This window comes from Salmo salar, chromosome 15 (genome assembly GCF_965601325.2).
Source record: "Salmo salar chromosome 15, fSalSal1, whole genome shotgun sequence".
In the NCBI taxonomy this organism is placed as follows: Eukaryota; Metazoa; Chordata; class Actinopteri; order Salmoniformes; family Salmonidae; genus Salmo; species Salmo salar.
The window spans coordinates 74184315-74203994 of NC_138305.1; the positions used below are offsets into that span (position 1 = coordinate 74184315).

The following is a 19680-nucleotide window of genomic DNA, read 5'->3' on the forward strand; positions in this document are numbered from 1 at the left end:
AGGAAATCAAACAGGCAAAACGTCAGTACAGAGACAAAGTGGAGTCACAATTCAACGGCTCAGACACGTGGCAGGGTCTACAGACAATCACGGACTACAAAGAGAAAACCAGCCACGTCGCGCACACCAACGTCTTGCTTTCCGGACAAGCAAAACACCTTCTTTGCCCGCTTTGAGGACAACACAGTGCCACCGACATGGCCCGCTACCAAGGACTGTGGGCTCTCCTTCGCCGTGGCCGACATGAGTAAGACATTTAAACGCGTTAACCCTCACAAGGCTGCCGGCCCAGATGGCAAGTGCAAACCAGCTGGCTGGAGTGTTTACGGACATATTCAATCTCTCCCTATCTCAGTCTGCTGTCCCCACTTGCTTCAAATTTTACACCATTGTTCCTGTACCCAAGAAAGCAAAGGTAACTGAACTAAATTACTATCTCCCCGTAGCACTCACTTCTGTCATCATGAAGTGCTTTGAGAGGCTAGTTAAGGATCATCACCTCTACCTTACCTGACATCCTAGACCCACTTCAATTTGCTTACCGTCCAAATAGATCCACAGATCACCATCACACTGCACACTGCCCTATCCCACCTGGACAAGAGGAATCCCTATGTAAGAATGCTGTTCATTGACTATAGCTCAGCATTCAACACCATAGTACCTTCCAAGCTCATCATTAAGCTCATGGCCATGGGTCTGAACCCCACCCTTTGCAACTGGGTCCTGGACTTCCTGACGGGCTGCCCCCAGGTGGTGAACGTAAGAAACAACACCTCCACTTCACTGATCCTCAACACACGGGCCCCACAAGGGTGCGTGCTCAGCTCCCTCCTGTACTCCCTGTTCACCCATGACTGCGTGGCCACGCACGCCTCCAACTCAATCATCAAGTTTGCAGACGACACAACAGTAGTAGGCCTGATTACCAACAATGACAAGACAGCCTACAGGGAGGAGGTGAGGGCCCTGGGAGAGTTGTGCCCTAAATATATTACCTCACTCAACGTCAACAAAACAAAGGAGCTGATCGTGGACTTCAGGAAACAGCACAGGGAGCACGCCCCTATCCACATCGACGGGACTGCAGTGGAGAAGGTGGAAAGCTTCAAGACTCGGCGTACACATCACTGACAATCTAAAATGGTCCACCCACACAGATTTTGTGGTGAAGAAGGCGCAACAGCACCTCTTCAACCTCAGGAGGCTAAAGAAATTTGGCTTGGCCCGTAAAACCCTCACAAACTTTTACAGATGGTTAATTGAGAGCATCCTGTTGGGCTATATTACCGCCTGGTACGGCATCTGCACCGCACGTAACCGCAGGGCTCTCCAGAGGGTGGTGCTGTCTGCCCAACGCATCACCGGGGGAAAACTACCTGCCCTCCAGGACACCGACAACACCCGATGTAACAGGAAGACCAAAAAGGTCATCAAGGACATCAACCACTCGAGCAACGGCCTGTTCACCCTGCTATCATCCAGAAGGCGAGGTCAATACAGGTGCATCAAAGCTGGGACCGAGAGACTGAAAAACAGCTTCTATCTCAAGACCATCAGACTGTTAAATAGCCATCACTAGCCGGCTCCACCCAGTTACACAACCCTGCACCTTAGAGGCTGCTGCCCTATATACATATACTTGGAATCACTGGCCACTTTAATAATGCAACACTAGTCACTTTAATGTTTGATTTTATTTGAAGGTTTATCTTACATTCCAACAGGACAACGACCCTAAGCACACAGCCAAGACAATGCAGGAGTGGCTTCGGGACAAGTCTCTGAATGTCCTTCTGTTGCGTGTGGTGTCTGTCTTGACTCATAGCTTACCTCATAGTCAACCAGACGAAGTGGGGGGGAGTGTGACGGCGGGGACGAACCACAATGTGTGGAGGATTTTCTCTGGAGACTGGCATCCTTGGACTCTGGCAGTTACTGAATCCAGCTCAAAGGAACATGAAAAATATGGGTAGTTTATAAATTCGAAGGATCAATAAAAAGGGATAAAAAACTTGGGTGCTGGATTTTAGGCCGGTAGCAACAACCACAGGGTGTCTGTTCAGAACACGAGGAAGCAGTAGTTCCAGTTCAAGGGTTTAATGAAGATCCACACACAACACCACTCTCTCTGATACTAATTGTGGTTCTGTAAAGAAAAGAGAACTTAGGCTATAGCACAGTATAGAAACAATATGCCTATTTGCATGTCAACAACTTAACAGTCTATGTGGACCCAAACACACATGCTAGACTCACAAAAAATAGAGCAATGTAGAAATATCTACACATTATAAAACATAATAAGCATGAACGATCTACAAACGAAAATAGCCTAGCACCACAGACAAATGCTAAAAAATGCTAATCGCTAATAAGCATGCTAAATAGTCATGAATTCCAGATGACAATGTTAATGCTAATATTTAAAACAGACGCTACTTAGCTCCAAACAACAAGACATCAGGATTTTGGCACTTACATTTAGCTGCACGCACAATAAACATCAGAAAGAGAATACATTTCTTCTAAGGAGGTAGAATTAGCAGGAGAGAAAAACAAGTTGGAATGTAAACTAGAGAGTGCCTGAGGCCCTGCCTGGTCGAGTATTACGGTATTTTATTATTTCATTGTATTCACAGGAATGTGAATGTCCCTGTAATGTTGTTATTATTGTTGCAATAAAATAAAAATAAAAATTATTACACTAAGTCCCAGAAAAAAAGGCAGCTGATTGGCTAATAAAATTATGATGATTGGCATGACCTTATTCCAATAGGAAAACAAAAAGAAAGTTGGGGTCTTGGAAAGGAGATAAGCTGTCCGTTTTTACACCTTCAGTGGCCCAGCCAGAGCCCGGACTTGAACCCGATCGAACATCTTTGGAGAGACCTGAAAATAGTTGTGCAGCGATGCTCCCCATCCAACTTGACAGAGCTTGAGAGGATCTGCAGAGAAGAATGGGTGAAACTCACCAAATACACGTGTGCCAAGTTTGTAGCGTCATACCCAAGAAGACTCAAGGCTGTAATCGCTTCCAATGGTTCTTCAACAAAGTACTGAGTAAAGGGACTGAATACTTACGTAAATGTGATATTTCAGTATTTTTTTATATAACTTTGCAAAAAATTCCCCAAAACTTTTTTTGCTTTGTCATTATGGTGTATTGCGTGCAGATTGAGGAGGGGGAAATACTATTTCATCAATATTAGAATAAGGCTGTAACGTAACAAAATGAGGAAAAGGTGAAGGGGTCTGAATACTCTCCGAATTCACTGTATTTGATTTCATTCTATTTATTCTGCTCCAGTCATTACGATGAGCCTGGCCTCCCAAATTAATGTGCCACCAACCTCCTGGGATCCATATGTGGTGTCAGGTTGGGTGGAGAAGAGGTTGGGGTATGTTGGGACGGTGAAAGTCACTCGAAGGGGAATCGTGTTGATTTTTTGCGTTTCTGCCGTCCAGAAGGAGTGATAACTGGAGTGGCGTTAAGTGTTGAGCAGGATCAACTGAAGTTCAGAATTCCAGGTCTCTGTGACGCCAACCATTTGGTGCGACGCAGACCCGGTGGAGAGCGTGGTGAAACAGAGAAGACACTGTCTGGACTACTGAGTTTTGAGGCGGAGTCTTTACCAGATAATTTCATGTTGGGATGTGTCAGTTATCCCGTGAGAGCTTTTGTCCCAAATCGATTATGGTGTTTTAGGTGTCAAGCTAATGGTCATGTGGCAGCAGTGTGTAGAAGGGAGATTCCTAGATGTGAGAAGTGTGTAGGAGGACATGAGATTAAGGAATGTGTACAATCGGTGCTGGAGATCAGAGGTGTCCAGTGAGAGAAAGGTAGGTTGAGGTTTCAAGGATCAGAGTAGTGCAGAAGGTGTTGTATGCTGAGGCAGTAAGGAAAGTAGTACAGGAAGATGGGTCCAGGGTGAGGGATCCTAAATGGATCCCTGTGAGTAGGCCTAGGCCAATAGAGATTGATAGGAATAAGGTTTGTTTTTTGGTGTTCATGGCAATGGTTGTCAATTGTACCGCAGGAATGGAACGTCAATCCCAGAGGATAGATGTTGTGTTGGAAGCTGCAGAGAAGTACTTGGGTGTACGAGATTTTACTGCAGAAGAGTTACAAGATGTTTTGAACGATAGTGTCCCATCCTCCCAGGCTGCTGGCCTGGAGTAGGATTAGATAGGGCCAAAGTAGTGGAATAGTGGTGAGGTTTTAATGGGTGCAGGGTTAGATGATAGGGCAATTGTTTCACATAGTGTAATGAATTCATAATACAGAATAGTAGGCTGATACACAGCCAATACAGTAAGTGGTGGCATGCACCTATAATATCTGTTTGCCATAATACCAAAAAGAAGAAGAAGTAGTAAGAGAAGAAGAAGTGTTTGTTCTGATTCAACGAGAGACGGCTTGTTTTCATGCACATTTCTTCACTTGAGAAATACTGCACCAATCTCAGTTAGATGTAAAATTGCGCTATTAAGACCACCTTTGGCAAAAACATACAAATGTATTACAGATTTCTATAGTTATCTTAGATTAATTTAGACTATTTTGAGGAAGTATACTGGCTACAGCGTCTAAAGAGGGACAAACAGTACTATTTTCAATCAAAGGTCAAGAGCATGTGAGGTACAGACATTCACTTCGCCTAGCCCAGCTTCGACTAGGAGCAAACCAAACCTAGTATGCAGAGAACCATGTTAAAACTATTTGGACATAGCTATAGAGAATGATAGAGGCCTCTTGTGGCCAAAAGGCTGTATTAGCATGGACAGTGCCATTGAGGGCTTCCACCCATAGACTGTAAAAAATATGGAGGAAGCCATCGATGACGTCACCCCATTGTTTCCTATGAGAATGCTCAGTGGCGCATTTGATGATCAGGAACTGTCATCTTACTACATGGAGGAGTTTTTGGAAACATTGCATGCGCAGTTTGAGCTACTCTAGGAAGGGACTTTGCAGGGTGGCTCAGTGCATACCCTTCTCATGGAGTATCTCAAGATGAAGGCCCGACCAAGGTACTGTAGGTTAGCAACTAAATTATCCTTATAACTTCGTCTGTGTGTGATTTGAAAGTAATTGGTTCGAGGACATACAGTAACCAGTCAAAAGTTTGAACACACCTACTCATTAGAAGGTTTTTCTTTATTTTTACCAAATTTCTACATTGTACAATAATAGTGAAGACATCAAAACTATGAAATTACACATATGGAATCCTGTAGTAACCAAACAAGTGTTAAACAAATCAAAATATATTTATATTTGAGATTCTTCAAAGTAGCCACCCTTTGATGACAGCTTTGCACACTCTTGGCATTCTGTCAACATGCACCACTTGGGCTCCCGAGTGGTGCAGCGATCTAAAAAGGCACTGCATCTCAGTGCTTGAGGCATCACTACAGACATCCTGGTTTGATTCCAGGCTGTATCACAACCAGCCAATGATTGGGAGTCCCATAGGACGGTGCACAATTGTCCCAGCATCGGGTCTGGGTTTGGCCAGTATAGGCCGTCATTGTAAATAACAATTTGTTCTTAACTGGCTTGCCTAGTTAAATAAAGGTTAAATCATTAGATATATTTTTTTATTGAGGTAGTCACCTGGAATGCCTTTCAATTAACAAGTGTGCCTTGTTAAAAGTTCATTTGTGGAATTTATTTTCTTCTTAATGCGTTTGAGCCAGTCAGTTGTGTTTCTTCAAGTGCAGTCGCAAAAACCATCAAGCGCTATGATGAAACTGGCTCTCACGAGAACCGCAACAAGGAAGGAAGACTCAGAGTTACCTCTGCTGCAGAGGATAAATTCATTAGAGTTAACTGCACCTCAGATTGCAGCCCAAATAAATGCTTCACAGAGTTCAAGTAACAGACACATCTCAACATCAACTGTTCAGAGGAGACTGCGTGAATCAGGCCTTCATGGTCTAATTGCTGCAAAGAAACCACTACTAAAGGACACCAATAAGAAGAAGAGACTTGCTTGGGCCAAGAAACATGAGCAATGGACATTAGACCGTTGGAAATCTGTCCTTTGGTCTGATGAGTCCAAATTTGAGATTTTTGGTTCCAACCGCTGTGTCTTTGTGAGACGCAGAGTAAGTGAATGGATGATCTCCGCATGTGTGGTTCCCACTGTGAAGCATGGAGGAGGAGCTTTGCTGCTGATACTGTCAGTGATTTATTTAGATTTCAATTTATTTAGAATTCCCATCTGGTTTGCGCTTAGTGGGACTATCATTTGTTTTTCAACAGGACAATGACCCAACACACCTCCAGGCTGTCTAAGGGCTATTTGACCAAGAAGGAGAGTGATGGAGTGCTTCATCCGTTGACCTGGCCTCCACAATCACACGAGCTCAACCCAATTGAGATGGTTTGGGAAGGGCTGGACCGCAGAGTGAAGGAAAAGCATCCAACAAGTGCTCAGTATATGTGGGAACTCCTTCAAGACTGTTGGAAAAGCATTCCATGTGAAGCTGGTTGAGAGAATGCCAAGATTGTGCAAAGCTGTCATCAAGGCAAAGGGTGGTTACTTTGAATAATCTCAAATATAAAATTTGATTTGTTTAACACTTTTTTGGTTACTACATGATTCCATATGTTTTATTTCATTGTTCTGATGTCTTCACTATTTTTCTACAATGCAGAAAATAGTCAAAATAAAGAAAAACCCTTGAATGAGTAGGTGAGTCCAAACTTTTGGCTAGTACTGTACATCTGGGGAAATAGAAGCAATTATTGGTACCATGCTTGTGTTCAAAAATAGGGATCCGCCTGATGAACATCACTTCAAATGGCTACCCGGACTATTTACATTGACCCCCTTTATTATTTATTATGATTTTTGCACTGACTCTCTGCACACTCACTAGACTCTAGTCACACACTCATACATACTACAGCGACACTCCAACACACACACACACACACACACACACACACACACACACACACACACACACACACACACACACACACACGCTCACTCTCACAAAACACATACATATTGACTACACACACACACACACACACACACACACACACACACACACACACACACACTAACACATAGACAGACTTTCATACCCGTTACATACGCTGCTGCTACTCTGTTTATTATCTATCCTGATTGTCTAGTCACTTTTACCCCTACCTACACGTACATACTGTAGGATATATTGTTCTTCGTTTTTAACTATGCATTGTTGGGAATGGGCTCGTAAGTAAGCATTTCGTGGTAAAGTCTACACCTGTTGTATTCGGCACATGTGACTAATACAATTTGATTTGATTTGATGCTGTCACAGACGCTACAATATTACAGATACAAAGATGAGTCCTCTATCTATCTCTATGGAAGTAGCCCATATATGCTTTTGTAACGTTGTTGCCCACATTGCCACAATGTTTCTCGTGTCTAATTGGCTAATTAACACATACATCCCCTGACATTTTTTAAACGTATGAACTGTTAAATAATAAGGAATGTAATAATAAGATTTTCATCATTTTTTATTTGTCTTTTTCGCTTCCTATTCAGGCATTCTTTTGGCCGACTGTTTGCTAGTGTGAAAGAAGGACCTCTGTCAGATGTTTATTTTCATGTCTCATCGTTAAATCTTTGCGTTTCACGACTCAGTTGAAATATTTAATAATAGTAATTTATTGACGGCTAGTTAGAAATATATGTTGGCTTAAATACTCGTGGGTTCATAGAAATTTCGATTAGGTTGTGTTCTTTGCTCTACATTATTAAGTAACTGTAGAAACACACATCCCTAAATTCAAAGACGAATATATATAACGTTATATATATATATATATATATAAAATATCTATATATGAATACTGATAGCATTTAGGGTGGCATCATCCTTACTAGCCAGAGGTGTTTGATAGGTTTGGGAATAACCAAGGATGGCAGACGAAGCCCTTTTTCAGTTTTTACACAATGAGGTGATACAGTATATATACAAATCATCTGAACATGGGGAAATGGTGAGGCCAGATTTTTTTTATGGTATATGGAATGTGTGTGCATAATAACTAATTATGTGGTTTTATCCTCCTATCCTTTAGGAAAATGGGAGATGTATTACCAAACTGGAAAATATGGGATTCCGGGTGGGTCAGGGACTAATAGAAAGGTTTGTTGAAGCACTATGTTTGTTTTGTTTATTTATTGATACTAATAGGATAATTAATGTTGTTGTTTACCACTGTGACCACCTCCAATTATTATAATAATCACTGACATCACCAAACACAAATTATCTCCAAGGGTGATATTTTCCAACCTGATCTGTCAATGGTAATGGAACTATCAGGGCCGGCTCTACCCTTTTTGGGCCCCAAGTTTGATTTGATTGGGGTCCCCTCCCCACCTCACGAAAAAAAAAAGTGTGATTGCCACCCCCGATAGCGGAAATACATTTACATTTTAAGGTGAATCTCTTGCAATTCTACATATTTTGCCATAAGGTGCAGAGAAATGTTAGCAATTGTATAACACATTTCATGCAATTCTACTCATTTTACCATGGGGCAGAGAAAAACCTTTGCAGTTTTACAGCCAATTTGGTGCAATTCTACCCATTTAGCCATGGGGTGGATACATATTTTTTCAGTTTAAGCTAATTTCCTGCACTTCTACACGTTTTTCCATGACTTATACCATGTTAATGATATCTGAGTGAGAGTGATTAACAAAATCAGTGGGGGTCCCCTGAAGGTCAGGGCTCCTGGGCACATACCCTGTGTGACCGGTCGGTATTTGGTCATGATTTCTACAAGTTTAGATAGCTGGCCTGGGGCCCTGGGTTGGGTGCCCCCTAGCGGCCTGGGGCCCTAAGTACCTGTTTCTGTCTGGAGCCGGCCCTGGGAACAACATCATGGTGAACATACTCTTTTTCTTTAGGTTCACCAAAGACACAGCACGGTTTAAAGATGAGCTTGATGTCATGAAATTCATCTGCAAAGACTTCTGGACCTGTGTCTTCAAAAAGCAAATTGACAACCTAAGAACAAATCACCAAGTAAGGTTCAATTTTCCAATTGCACTTCAATCACCACCTCTCAGTCAAATATTTTCACTGAATATATTGTCATTTTTCATGTAGTGTTGATTTCTGTGGATTATTTTTCAGGGTATTTATGTCCTGCAGGATAACAAGTTCCGGTTACTCACTCAGCTCTCTGCCGGTAAACAGTATTTGGAGCATGCCCCTAAGGTGAGGAAGCATAATGGGGGAAAAACTCACTTGTCAAGCACTATTTATACCTGGACAACTTTCACCACATGAATGGTTCTCCCTGCCCCTGTCATTGCAGTATTTGGCGTTCACATGTGGCCTGGTTAGAGGAGGGCTTTCCAACCTGGGAGTGAAGAGTATTGTCACAGCAGAGGTGTCCGTTATGCCTGCCTGTAAGGAAGACTTTTCTCTTTGGTAGAGCTTGTGAATTGAGAAACCTATTAAACATCTAACCAAACATTCCTCTATAAACAAGATATCCAGGGTTGTAAACAGTTTAATGAAAGTTAGACTTATTACAGGTATCCAGAGCTATAATGATTCTCAAGCATAACCATGCCCCAACCATTACTCAACACAGTTTAATACAACCAACCAAAAACATCAGTCAGCCCAGACTGACACAGTATGTTGTGTGTGATGTTGGTATGGGAAGAGCAAAATGATCTTGGGATATACAGTACTTTTATCCTTCTGACATATTTTTATTTCTACACAGGTAAATTTCAGGTCATGATCCAGAAAATGTAGCACCCTCCGAAGGAAGGCATATTCACTCCAACGCCACCCAACCCAGTTGTATTGACTTTCTTTATTGAACAAAAGCTTGAAATGTCCTGCATGCAGACATCAGTGTTGTGCCTACATATCATATGTTTTTATCAAATGTATTTGTACTATTGTTACTTATTATTGTTGATTACGATTAATGAATGCATTATTGTAACATGCACATGAATCATGTTTTTTCTTTACATCTGAAAAATATTATTTGCACTGAGTGTTGATTAAAGACCCAAGTCTATTTCAACCTTTGTATCCATATCATTTGTTGAAGTTAGACCATAGCATAGGCCTAAATAAGTAGGCCTAACATGCAAAAAAAATAGTTACTTTATTTAACAATTGATAAAGATTAGGCCTATAGAGCATGATGCTGTGCAAATGCACATTTATTATTTGCAGTTGATTGAATCCTTGCCCATCGAGTTACATTTGTTACATTGTTGATCAATTAATGATGAAAAATGATGCTCTTCAAAGAACATGGTCAAAGATTTCCCATTTCATCTGTTGTTGTTGAAACCCATTGTTACTAGAAGAGTTAGTTTTGCATGGTCCGTTGTCCCAGTTGGGTGGATTTTTTTTTGGAGGACCAATGGAATGGTTTAAAAATGTGTAAACCCCGCATACCCGGTGCACCGGGCCATCCAAAACGAACTCGTGCACTGTTGTACGTTTTAGCTTTTTTGTGGGAATTGTAAATTATAATTACTTATGTGGGTTTCTTATCTAGATACATTAGTTGACTCTGTGTAAGAGTGTCTGCTAAATTAGTAAAATGTAGCTAAATGAAAATGTAAGAATGTGGGCATTCAGAATCGTTACAGAAACTCCTCACGTGGCAGGAAATATAATTTGAGTATGCCGTAATCTAGGCATGTTAAACCAATGGAAAACCAATTGCTCTGGAAGAGGCTGTTGATTGGCTGGTTCAAATGGGGAGGAAATTTAAACGGTAACGCCGAACCTTATTTTGTAATTGCAGCACTGAAGCTAACTGACGGCTCAAGGGATTGCCACTGCGGCTTGGTTGTGTTTCTAAGATACACGTTTAAAAGGTAAGTTTTAATGTAGTGTATTTTTATGAACATGTTAACTTTTTTTTTAAATCTCATAATATACCCAGATAATTTGGATCAACAGTACAGTATCTAGCTAGTACCCCGACGTTAGCTACTGTGCGCTAGCTACTGTGCGCTAGCTTCATTACACTAACGATACCATTTCTGGTATTTTGTTTTTATATGGCTCTCTTGTGCGTCTTATGTTAACGTACTGTATATCTATCTTGTCGCTACGCAGTTAAATGTGTTCATGGGGGGGGGGGGAGAGAAAGTAACGTTTTGCTCGTTAATTTAGCGAAGTTAGTTTTGAAAACGTATCAGTGGCTAACTCCCATCTTAACAATTGGCCTCATGTCATGCATCAACATCTGCTTGTTAGGAGACCAGCTACAGACAGCTGCTGAAATGGATGGTGAGATGGCGCAGAGTGAATCGGCTAGTCACTACGAATTTGATGCACCGTCACATGTCATTGATTTCAAAGCATTAGATACGGAGGACAACGCAGACATTTGGTTTGGTAAGATATGTTCGCAAGTTTGTGCACAATATTATACAGTATTTTGGAGGAAATCCGATTTTAAGAGTTAAGGGATTGTTAGTAAGGCAACGACTATACAATTCACATGGGCTGTGTAAGGATAGATCTTCCCAAGAATAATGCATGCATTTTGAAATATTGGAGCACGCTGACAAATGGGTCTGGGTGTTAAATGCTTTATCACCTATTGTAACTTGCAAAGTTGTTGAATTTACACTTTATGCTTGAATCGTGTGACTTTCTGCAGACCAATGTGCTGGCCAGGATGGGGGAATGTTTGGCCACCTTGCCACCCCAAACAGAAACAATATACTATTTGGAATGACCCCTAAAACACACTTGCCCAGGGTGGTTGTATCTCCCAGGGTGAAGGACAACTCTAACTCAGGTTGGTACTTTAGACAGTTTCATGATTATCCAGGGTGTTTTCACACTTACATTCACAAGTTTGACTGACCTGTGTGTAATGTGATATATATTCTTGTTTCCACAGTAGAGGCCCCAAGCACTTCCTTAGGACCCACAGCAGATTCCCTGAGCATGTCTTTAGCTACCCTCCCCAACATTGTCACCTCCTGGGGAAATAAGCCAGCTCCGGTAGCTGCCCTGCCAAAAAGGAAGGGACCCCCTGCCCAACCACGCAGGTATGTTGCTTCTAGAACACTCAGCTCGGCTGACATCTCGTGAGTTCTAAGGCGCTACATTGGTCAAATTTAGTTACTAAGGAATGTGGTTCTTCTTGAAGAACACAATTGCAGCCATCCTGTTGCATTCATGGGTGTTTGGAATTTTTATTAGCCAATTTCAAGTGGAAAGGAAAGATGGCAAATGGTTATAATGCTAAAGTAATGTTTCTTCTATAACCAGCATCAACCTGTTTAGCTGCAGACCAGTCCAGGACTAAATTAAGTTCCTATTGTATTTGACCTATCTGGTCAGTATTAGACCAAGCAACTGTATGCTTTTAAGTGGTAATTTAACTTGTTTCTCCACTGAAGGGTGTCAAAGCGCAAAGAGGCAGCCTGCAATGAGGAAGGACGGCACACCGCCCCTCAAGTACCACCTGTCAAGAAGCAGAGAAGGTCAGTGAATTTATACATTTTCACTATCCTCCCCTCTGCCACAGTGTGCCTGGAATTATTACATCTAGCCCTGGATGTGGTCATGGCAGACAGCAATTCATCTTACTGTTTACAGCTCAAACCCAAAAACACAACATTTCGTCAACACATCGAAGTTAGACAACTGGAGTATCTTGTCTTCCCCCTCCCACCATGGTGGAGATGTATTTTGAGATGGCTTGTTTAGCATGGTCCAAACTGTTCACTATTGGGTTTGAAATATGAAATGAATATTGGGTGTTGGTGAATGTATCACTGTATTACTTTTTCACATGCAGCGCTCTCCACCTCTGCTTTGTCAAAAAAACAATAATGCCTGGGCAGTGGTGCTGTTTCCCCCTACTGCAGATTCCATCTTTAATAATGAACCTTGACCAGTTTGTCTTGTGGACAAAAGTAACCAGACTGTCCTGGTCTGTTCATTTGCCAGGAGCTCATCTCTGCCCCCCAGGCGCAGTCTTAGTGTCCGCACCACCGTGCGACTCAACCCCAGAGCAGCCACGCAGGCCCGGCATGTTGCAGCAGCCCCCACCACCACACAGTATGTCATACTGCTATCACTCATGGATTTTAATTAAAGGAGGCATGCATGACCTGATGTTGGTGCTGACAAGACTGTCAGTCCTTTAATCCATGGATACATTAAGGAATTTGACTGGTTACATTTCCATCACTCAGCGTTATAACCCTAGCAATAACTCCTTAATCAACTAATCATGTATTGACACTGGGCTAGGACAAAAGCTTGCAAAACCCAGTGGTTCTCTAGGACCCGGATTGTGGAACACTGCATTTGAAGGTTAATATCCCTAGATTGTGTTATAACGTTTGTATGTCAACCCCAGGCATAAGAGCTCTGAGCAGCAGGAGATGGAGCGTATCAAGACTCTTCAGAAGGAAGTGGCTGACCAGCGGAAGAGGAACGAGGCCAGTTACAGGGCTGCAATGGCAGGCAGTGAGTAGCTTCAATTGTAGGAAGGAGTAATCTGTCTTCATTAAGCAGGATTTCATCTTGTTAATCATGTCCTCACTCAGGTCAGCCCCCTAAGAAGCTGACTCTGGCCACCACCGTACCCAAAGAGTTCAACTTCAGCACAGATGGACGTGTCAAGGTCGGCACCTTGGCACCGCACAAGGAGTTGGACTTCACCGCTCAGCTCCGCAAGCACCCATCCTCCCCCGTAAGTAGCTAGCTTTTTTTTGGCCACATCAGCCCCTATGGCAGTTTAAGGGATGGGTGCAACCCAAAGATATGATTTTTCCTCTTCCCTAGGTTGTTGCTTCACCCAGACATGTTTCCCCATGATGTCATCTCCTGAATTATTTTCTTTGTCAGGCCAAGGCGTCAAATGGTACCACTGTGCCCAAGCCCTTTAACCTGTCTACTGGCAGCAAGAGGAAGCTGGAGGACCCTGCCCCCTACGTGCCCATGGCCCAGCAGATTGAGCGGTTTCAGAGACGGACTCCAACCCGCTACCACCTTCGCAGTCGACAGAGCCACGAGAGGGGTGTGTATTAGCTCTAATCCAACCAGTCCTTGCTGTTATACATGACAGGCAATGGTGGCAGTCCCACGCTCTGGGGTGTGCTCACTGGATGCATGTGCATGAAGTAAAATGGCAGCAAACGACAATGATTCTCTCATTCAGGCCCGTCGCCTGTGAAGAGTGAGCAGCTGAAGATCACCCACCCTCACACTCCTCAGCTGATGACCCGGCAGAGGTGCCGACCCACAACAGTCAAGAGCAGCGCTGAGCTTGAGGCTGAGGAACTCGAGAAACTCCAACAGTGAGTCCACACTTCAGGCTTCTTCACTCTGTTCTTCTACTGGCATGAGGGGTGGCCTATGAATAGTAGTTATTAGACTTGGTGGGTTACTTCTACCAGTGTGTACTCTACGTTACTAGAATGAAGCTGACATTCATGGTCCAACGACCTTGAACCCTCTTGAAGAGGATAGAAATGCGTTGTATGGAACATACATGATTTGTTTGAATAAGGAATTGTCTTCACTTACTCTATTTGCAACCTTCATTATCCACCCCTGTCCTGCGGTATCTTCTAGGTTTAAGTTCAAGGCCCTGGAGCTGAACAGGAAGATCCTAGAGGGGGCGCTGAACCCCAAGAAGCCCACGGTGAAGGAGTCCACGCGGCCTGAGGGCTTCCATTTGCACATGGACAAGAGGCTGACGGATCGAAATGCCAGTAAGAAGCCGGAGGAGCCCGAGGAGCAGCACACCTTCCACTCCCGCCCGCTGCCGGTTAGGATCCTAGAGGAGGTGGTGGTGAGTGCTACACGGCCAACTCTAGTTTTTACTACATTGTCATGGATTGGTAGTATATGTAGCCTGGATGCCAGTCTGTTTGCACTCTGCTCCTTATGGTATTGTCATGCCGAACAAAGAACAGAAAATGTCGTATTTTGCATGCAAAACATTCTAGCTCTGGTATAATACCATGATGGTATATATGTGATGGTGCCCTTGCTAATGGGATACCCACACCTGTTGGTTTACAGGGTGTCCCAGAGAAGAAGGTGCTGTGTCCCACTGTTCCAGAGTCCCCTGCATGGGCCCTGAAGAAGAGGGTGCGCATAGACCGAAAGGTGGAGGAGGTAAAACCCCCAGCCCCGCTCAAGGCCCACGCAGCACCCCACTTTGGCCTGCCCTTCCAGCCTAAGCTCCAGGACAAGACCCAGATGGACGTGTGCCCCTTCTCCTTTGAAGAGAGGGAGTGTGAGAGAAGGCTGCTGAAAGAGAAGAGGCTGGAAGAGCTGAGGCATGAAGAGGTACTGCCTTAAAAGTGTTCAGTTTTCTCCTTGGGTTGCGTTTGCTATAAATTCTATTAATATGGGAAGACCTGATGAGTAGTGCCACTAGAGAGGGTTACAGGAGCAGTTGCCTGTTGAGCCCTGTGTCATTAGATGGTGACAAGCAAGGTGTTGTGCATCTAAGATTTGTGGTGCAACATTATTTTGGGATAATGAATTAAAGCCTTTCTCCTGCAAGTTGTTTAGCTAGAAAATGCTATTGTAACCAGATTGGTCAATAAAAAATTCTGAACCTCAGGTGCCAAAGTTCAAGGCCCAGCCGCTGCCGGACTTCCATGAGGTGGTCCTGCCAGAGAAGAAGGTGGCTGAGCCCACCAAGCCTGAGCCCTTCAAGCTGCTCATCGACGAGCGGGGAGCTGTCAAGCACGACCGCTGGGAGCAGATGGTAAGGCCAAGGCGGGGTCCCTGGACCACTCTGGAGTGGTACTGACTGGCTTTATTGAAATCCTGCTCGGCTGTCAAACTGAAGATGTGGCTAAGTTCATGCCGTTTCTTTCATACGCCGACCCTATAAATAGAATAACGAGTTGTGTATTTCTGACTGGCACTAAAGTACTACATATCTGGCACAATCAGTTTTTTAAGTTTATTTTTATATGTGCATCGACTACTTGCAAAATCCTATTTCCTGTCTAGGGCTGTTGCAGTGACCCTATTACTGCCACACCAGCAGTCATGAGTCATGACCACAGTAAAATTCTAATCTCCTGTTATGTACTCTGGGCATGCATTAGTTGTACCCAGCTGGCTAACGATCATCAGGTCCTAATGGCCTGGTACTTGGGGCTCTATTGTCCCTCTAACGACTATGATGTCAATGCAAATTACATTTAAAATCGCATCAAACACTTGTGAAAACAGTGTGCTTTTAAAACACATCACTGTGATCAATTTGAAGAAAGATGTTCAACAGGTTGAAACTGAGTGGAAGACATGGTCGTTTCAAAGAACCTGAATGAAAATTATTGTTCCGTTATACAGCACATGGCAATAAAACATAAAAAGAAACTGATTAAAGATATCTTTGGTACGTAATTGGTGAAGCCTAAATGAAACAAATTCAGATTTGGCTTACAATTATAGTGAAATTTGAATAGTCTAGTAATAGGGCGTTTTGTCATATTTATCATTAATAGGCTGACGCTTTACCTTAAGCTACAGAATATCTCACCGCTGAGTTTACGTCTCCTTCATTCCTTTCTCCAGCGTGCATAGGGGGGCTGTCAACAGTTCAATCAAATGTTTCGTTGCGAGAACATGTTATTATCAATGGTCCCGACCAGATTTCACTTGGTTTCCCAAATTTAAGCACTGGGTTGCTGCAGGAACAGGGTTGGAGAGCCCATGGCATTCAGAGTGTGCTGAATATGACCTGTTGTGCAGTGACATTACCGGAGTAGCCGACTTGCATGAAAAATGTACTGGTGGGAAAGTGGCCTCTATTTGCTATTCTAGTGCATATGGGTGACCATGTCTTGCCCGTTTGATAATGACCCATTCTAAATCGAAACAAATTTTACATATTAGTAAAGACTAGATTAAATTGAGACTAGTCTGATGGGTGAAAATAGGATCACTTAACGAGAACCGCATGTGCATCCTGAGGCAAAGAATGGAGAGCAGGCTTTTTTGACTCTCAACTCATCAATAGCCTATAGTCGCATCATGCAGCCCATATCGTTTTATCTAACGTTTGTATCATTCAGAACTAAAGTTGCCAAATAACTCAATGTAGCATATAGGACCGGTTTCAAATTCTCACTTTTACACTCCACATAGCCGCTTCATATGTGCACCCTCTTGCTCTGGAATGGGGAAAAATATACTTTCTATTTTATTCAGCCAAGATCAATTATATAATTCTTACTATAAAATGCCAAGGACATCTTGTCTGCTAAGTGAACAAGCCTAAGGCATGGTGCATAGCCAACTCCTATTCTCTTCTGAAATACATTTTCTTCATAATGTTTCTTAACTTGCCTAAAATAATGGATTTGATGTGATGGTAAATATTTACTTAAAATATTTAAGTCTTTCACCCTATTCGTGATATCCAATTAAGAGCTTGTCTCATCGCTGCAACTTCCCAACGGGCTCTGGAGATGTGAAGGTCGAGTCATGCGTCCTCCGAAACATGATCCGCCAAACCGTATTTCTTAACACCTGCCCACTTAACCCGGAAGCCGTCTGCACCCATGTGTAGGAGTAAACACTGTTCAACTGACGACTGAAGTCAGCCTGCAGGCATCCGCCCGCAACAAGGAGTCACTAGAGCACGATGAGCCAAGTAAAGCTAAACCCTCCCCTAACCCGGACAACGCTGGGCCAATTGTGCACCGCCCATATGGGACTCCCGGTCACAGCTGGTTGTGACACAGCCTGGGCTCGAACCCTGGTCTGTACTGACACCTCAAGTGCTGCAGTGCCTTAGACCGCTGCACCACTCGGGAGGAAACTTATTTATGAAGCTGTGCCAAATGCGCACACTAGCGGCTCGTATGTGTGTAGGCCTGGAGATGCTAAACGTGTTTGTTAATTAACAGTCAATTACCATCAACCCGGAAGTCTTTTGCATGACGACAACTGGCTGACAGAATTTCATGACCGCCACAGCACTATTCCTGCCCAAGCCCCTGTCTTGTTCTCTCCAGGTGAAGGAGGAACAGAAGCACCAGGCGGAGGCAGCCACCTTCAAAGCTCGACCAAATATGGTCACTCACAAAGAGCCGTTCATCCCCAAGAAAGAGAACCGCTCTGTCCTGGGTAAGTATGATCACACCAGCCTCGCTCACCTCTTTCTGCACTGGCCATAGACCACAACCTTAGTCCTGGAAACCGTTGGACCTCTAACTCTCAACTTCTCCTCCCACCCTTTAAGGGATTCCCCCACTTTTGTCACCCAGAACAGTTCTCTTGGATCTTTACCTGTCTTGAGACTCATCTCTAGCCTATTTCTTTCCCTCAACTACAAATTCCAGTCTTGTTTATCTTAGTCTCAACACTGGATCAGGGTTGCCTACTCCTTTACGTGGGGTTTGGGTAATGCTGAGCTGGACTTCTGCACTCATAACCTTTTTGCCTTTACCACCTGCCAATCTTTTTTAAAAACACCTCACCACCCAAACCCCTTTTCACCTCCCTCTTTTTACTTGCCTCTTTTTAGACTACATGAGTAATTCCGTAGTTCCAGAGGGTTTCCAGCTGTCCACAGAGCGCCGCGCCAAGGAGCGGCTGGAGTTTGACCAGGCGGTGAGTGAGAAGGAGGCGCTGAGGGCTCGCATAGAGGGGGAACAGCGCAGGGAGCAGGAGGAGCGTGAGAAGGAGAACATGGCCAGGCTACGTCTAGAACAGGTAACTACACTGACCTTAGACCAGCCCCCCCAGAAGTTGGTTATGTGCTTAAAATACTGTAGAGCTAAGTTGTAGCCTGGTAAGGGCTTGTTGTCTGTATACTGCTTTTAAACCATGCTATTGAAATAAACCAGTCTCCCTCTACATGTGCTGGCTTTTGTTCCAGCACAAACACACCTGGGTAGGGTGGCCAACCTGAACTTGTCTAAAACTTTCCTTTTCGGTTTCAAAATGTTGTGTACCCTAATCTGATGTTTGCTCTAGCCCGGCACCAACACACCTGATACAACTGATTTATTGCTCATTAGGGCGTTTAGTATTTTTAATCGTGTGTGTGGTGGTTTGTCGGAACAGAAGCCCTGGTTGTACATGAGTGTCCTCTCTCTGTCCCTCAGGTCCACAAAGCCCAACCCGTCAGACGTTACAAACAGCTGGAGCTGAAGAAGAGCGACGTCACACTCACTGTGCCCCAGTCTCCCAACTTTTCTGATCGCTTCCGCATGTGATGGATGAGAAGGGATTTAGTTGTGTATATTATATAAACACTTAATTTAGTTCTGTGCCGCTTCTGTGGTCTGCCTTTTATTTTATTGGTTTGAACCTTTCTTCAGCTTTAAATTTCCCTGGAAAAACCTGACTGCTCATTCCCACTATGGCCTGTACATTTCTTGCTTGTTCTGACTTGCTGTCGCTTTGATTTCGATTATGTATAATAAAGTAATGTTCTTAATGTCTTAACCTTTTAAAACACCAGGCTTTAAATGTATCTGTCTTTGAAGTCTTACCTGTATTTTAATTTCCTGACATGAATGTAGTTTTGACTGTCTCTGCAACATGTTGCAGCAGCCTTCTGCCAATAAAAATGGACATTCTCTGATACTTTTTGAGTTCTTTAAGCTATTGCAGTGTTTCTCAACCTTTTTTCTACCAGGGACCGCG

The 19680-nt window shown here is 43.5% G+C and overlaps 2 protein-coding genes across 2 annotated transcripts; both read left to right on the forward strand.

Moving 5' to 3' along the window:
- The first annotated feature begins 7578 nt into the window (after positions 1–7578).
- Positions 7579–10081, forward strand: trappc6b (trafficking protein particle complex subunit 6B). Its single transcript, XM_014146238.3, has 6 exons — positions 7579–8017; positions 8099–8166; positions 8937–9054; positions 9166–9249; positions 9350–9443; positions 9770–10081. The coding sequence occupies exons 1-6, from the start codon at positions 7937–7939 to the stop codon at positions 9799–9801; spliced, it is 477 nt and encodes a 158-aa protein (XP_014001713.1). The 5' UTR covers positions 7579–7936; the 3' UTR covers positions 9802–10081.
- Positions 10082–10747: 666 nt separating this feature from the next.
- On the forward strand, positions 10748–19618 carry tpx2 (TPX2 microtubule nucleation factor). The gene is made up of 16 exons (XM_014146236.3): positions 10748–10892; positions 11278–11418; positions 11687–11827; positions 11933–12083; positions 12438–12521; positions 12991–13101; positions 13406–13515; positions 13596–13741; positions 13897–14068; positions 14210–14348; positions 14626–14845; positions 15079–15348; positions 15629–15775; positions 18042–18153; positions 18554–18741; positions 19137–19618. Exons 2-16 carry the CDS (start codon positions 11304–11306, stop codon positions 19245–19247), a joined length of 2217 nt encoding a protein of 738 aa, XP_014001711.3. The 5' UTR covers positions 10748–10892; positions 11278–11303; the 3' UTR covers positions 19248–19618.
- The last annotated feature ends 62 nt before the right edge of the window (positions 19619–19680 follow it).

What these genes read in the sequence shown, in the direction of transcription:
- tpx2 (XM_014146236.3), top strand. Translation starts at nt 11,304, where the DNA reads ATGGATGGTGAGATGGCGCAGAGTGAATCGGCTAGTCACTACGAATTT. An exon ending in CAACGCAGACATTTGGTTTG is followed by an intron (nt 11,419 to 11,686) that starts GTAAGATATGTT and finishes GACTTTCTGCAG; the next exon opens with ACCAATGTGCTGGCCAGGAT. An exon ending in GCAGCCCCCACCACCACACA is followed by an intron (nt 13,102 to 13,405) that starts GTATGTCATACT and finishes TGTCAACCCCAG; the next exon opens with GCATAAGAGCTCTGAGCAGC.
- trappc6b (XM_014146238.3), top strand. Translation starts at nt 7,937, where the DNA reads ATGGCAGACGAAGCCCTTTTTCAGTTTTTACACAATGAGGTGATACAG. An exon ending in CATCTGAACATGGGGAAATG is followed by an intron (nt 8,018 to 8,098) that starts GTGAGGCCAGAT and finishes CCTATCCTTTAG; the next exon opens with GAAAATGGGAGATGTATTAC. An exon ending in GGTGTCCGTTATGCCTGCCT is followed by an intron (nt 9,444 to 9,769) that starts GTAAGGAAGACT and finishes ATTTCTACACAG; the next exon opens with GTAAATTTCAGGTCATGATC.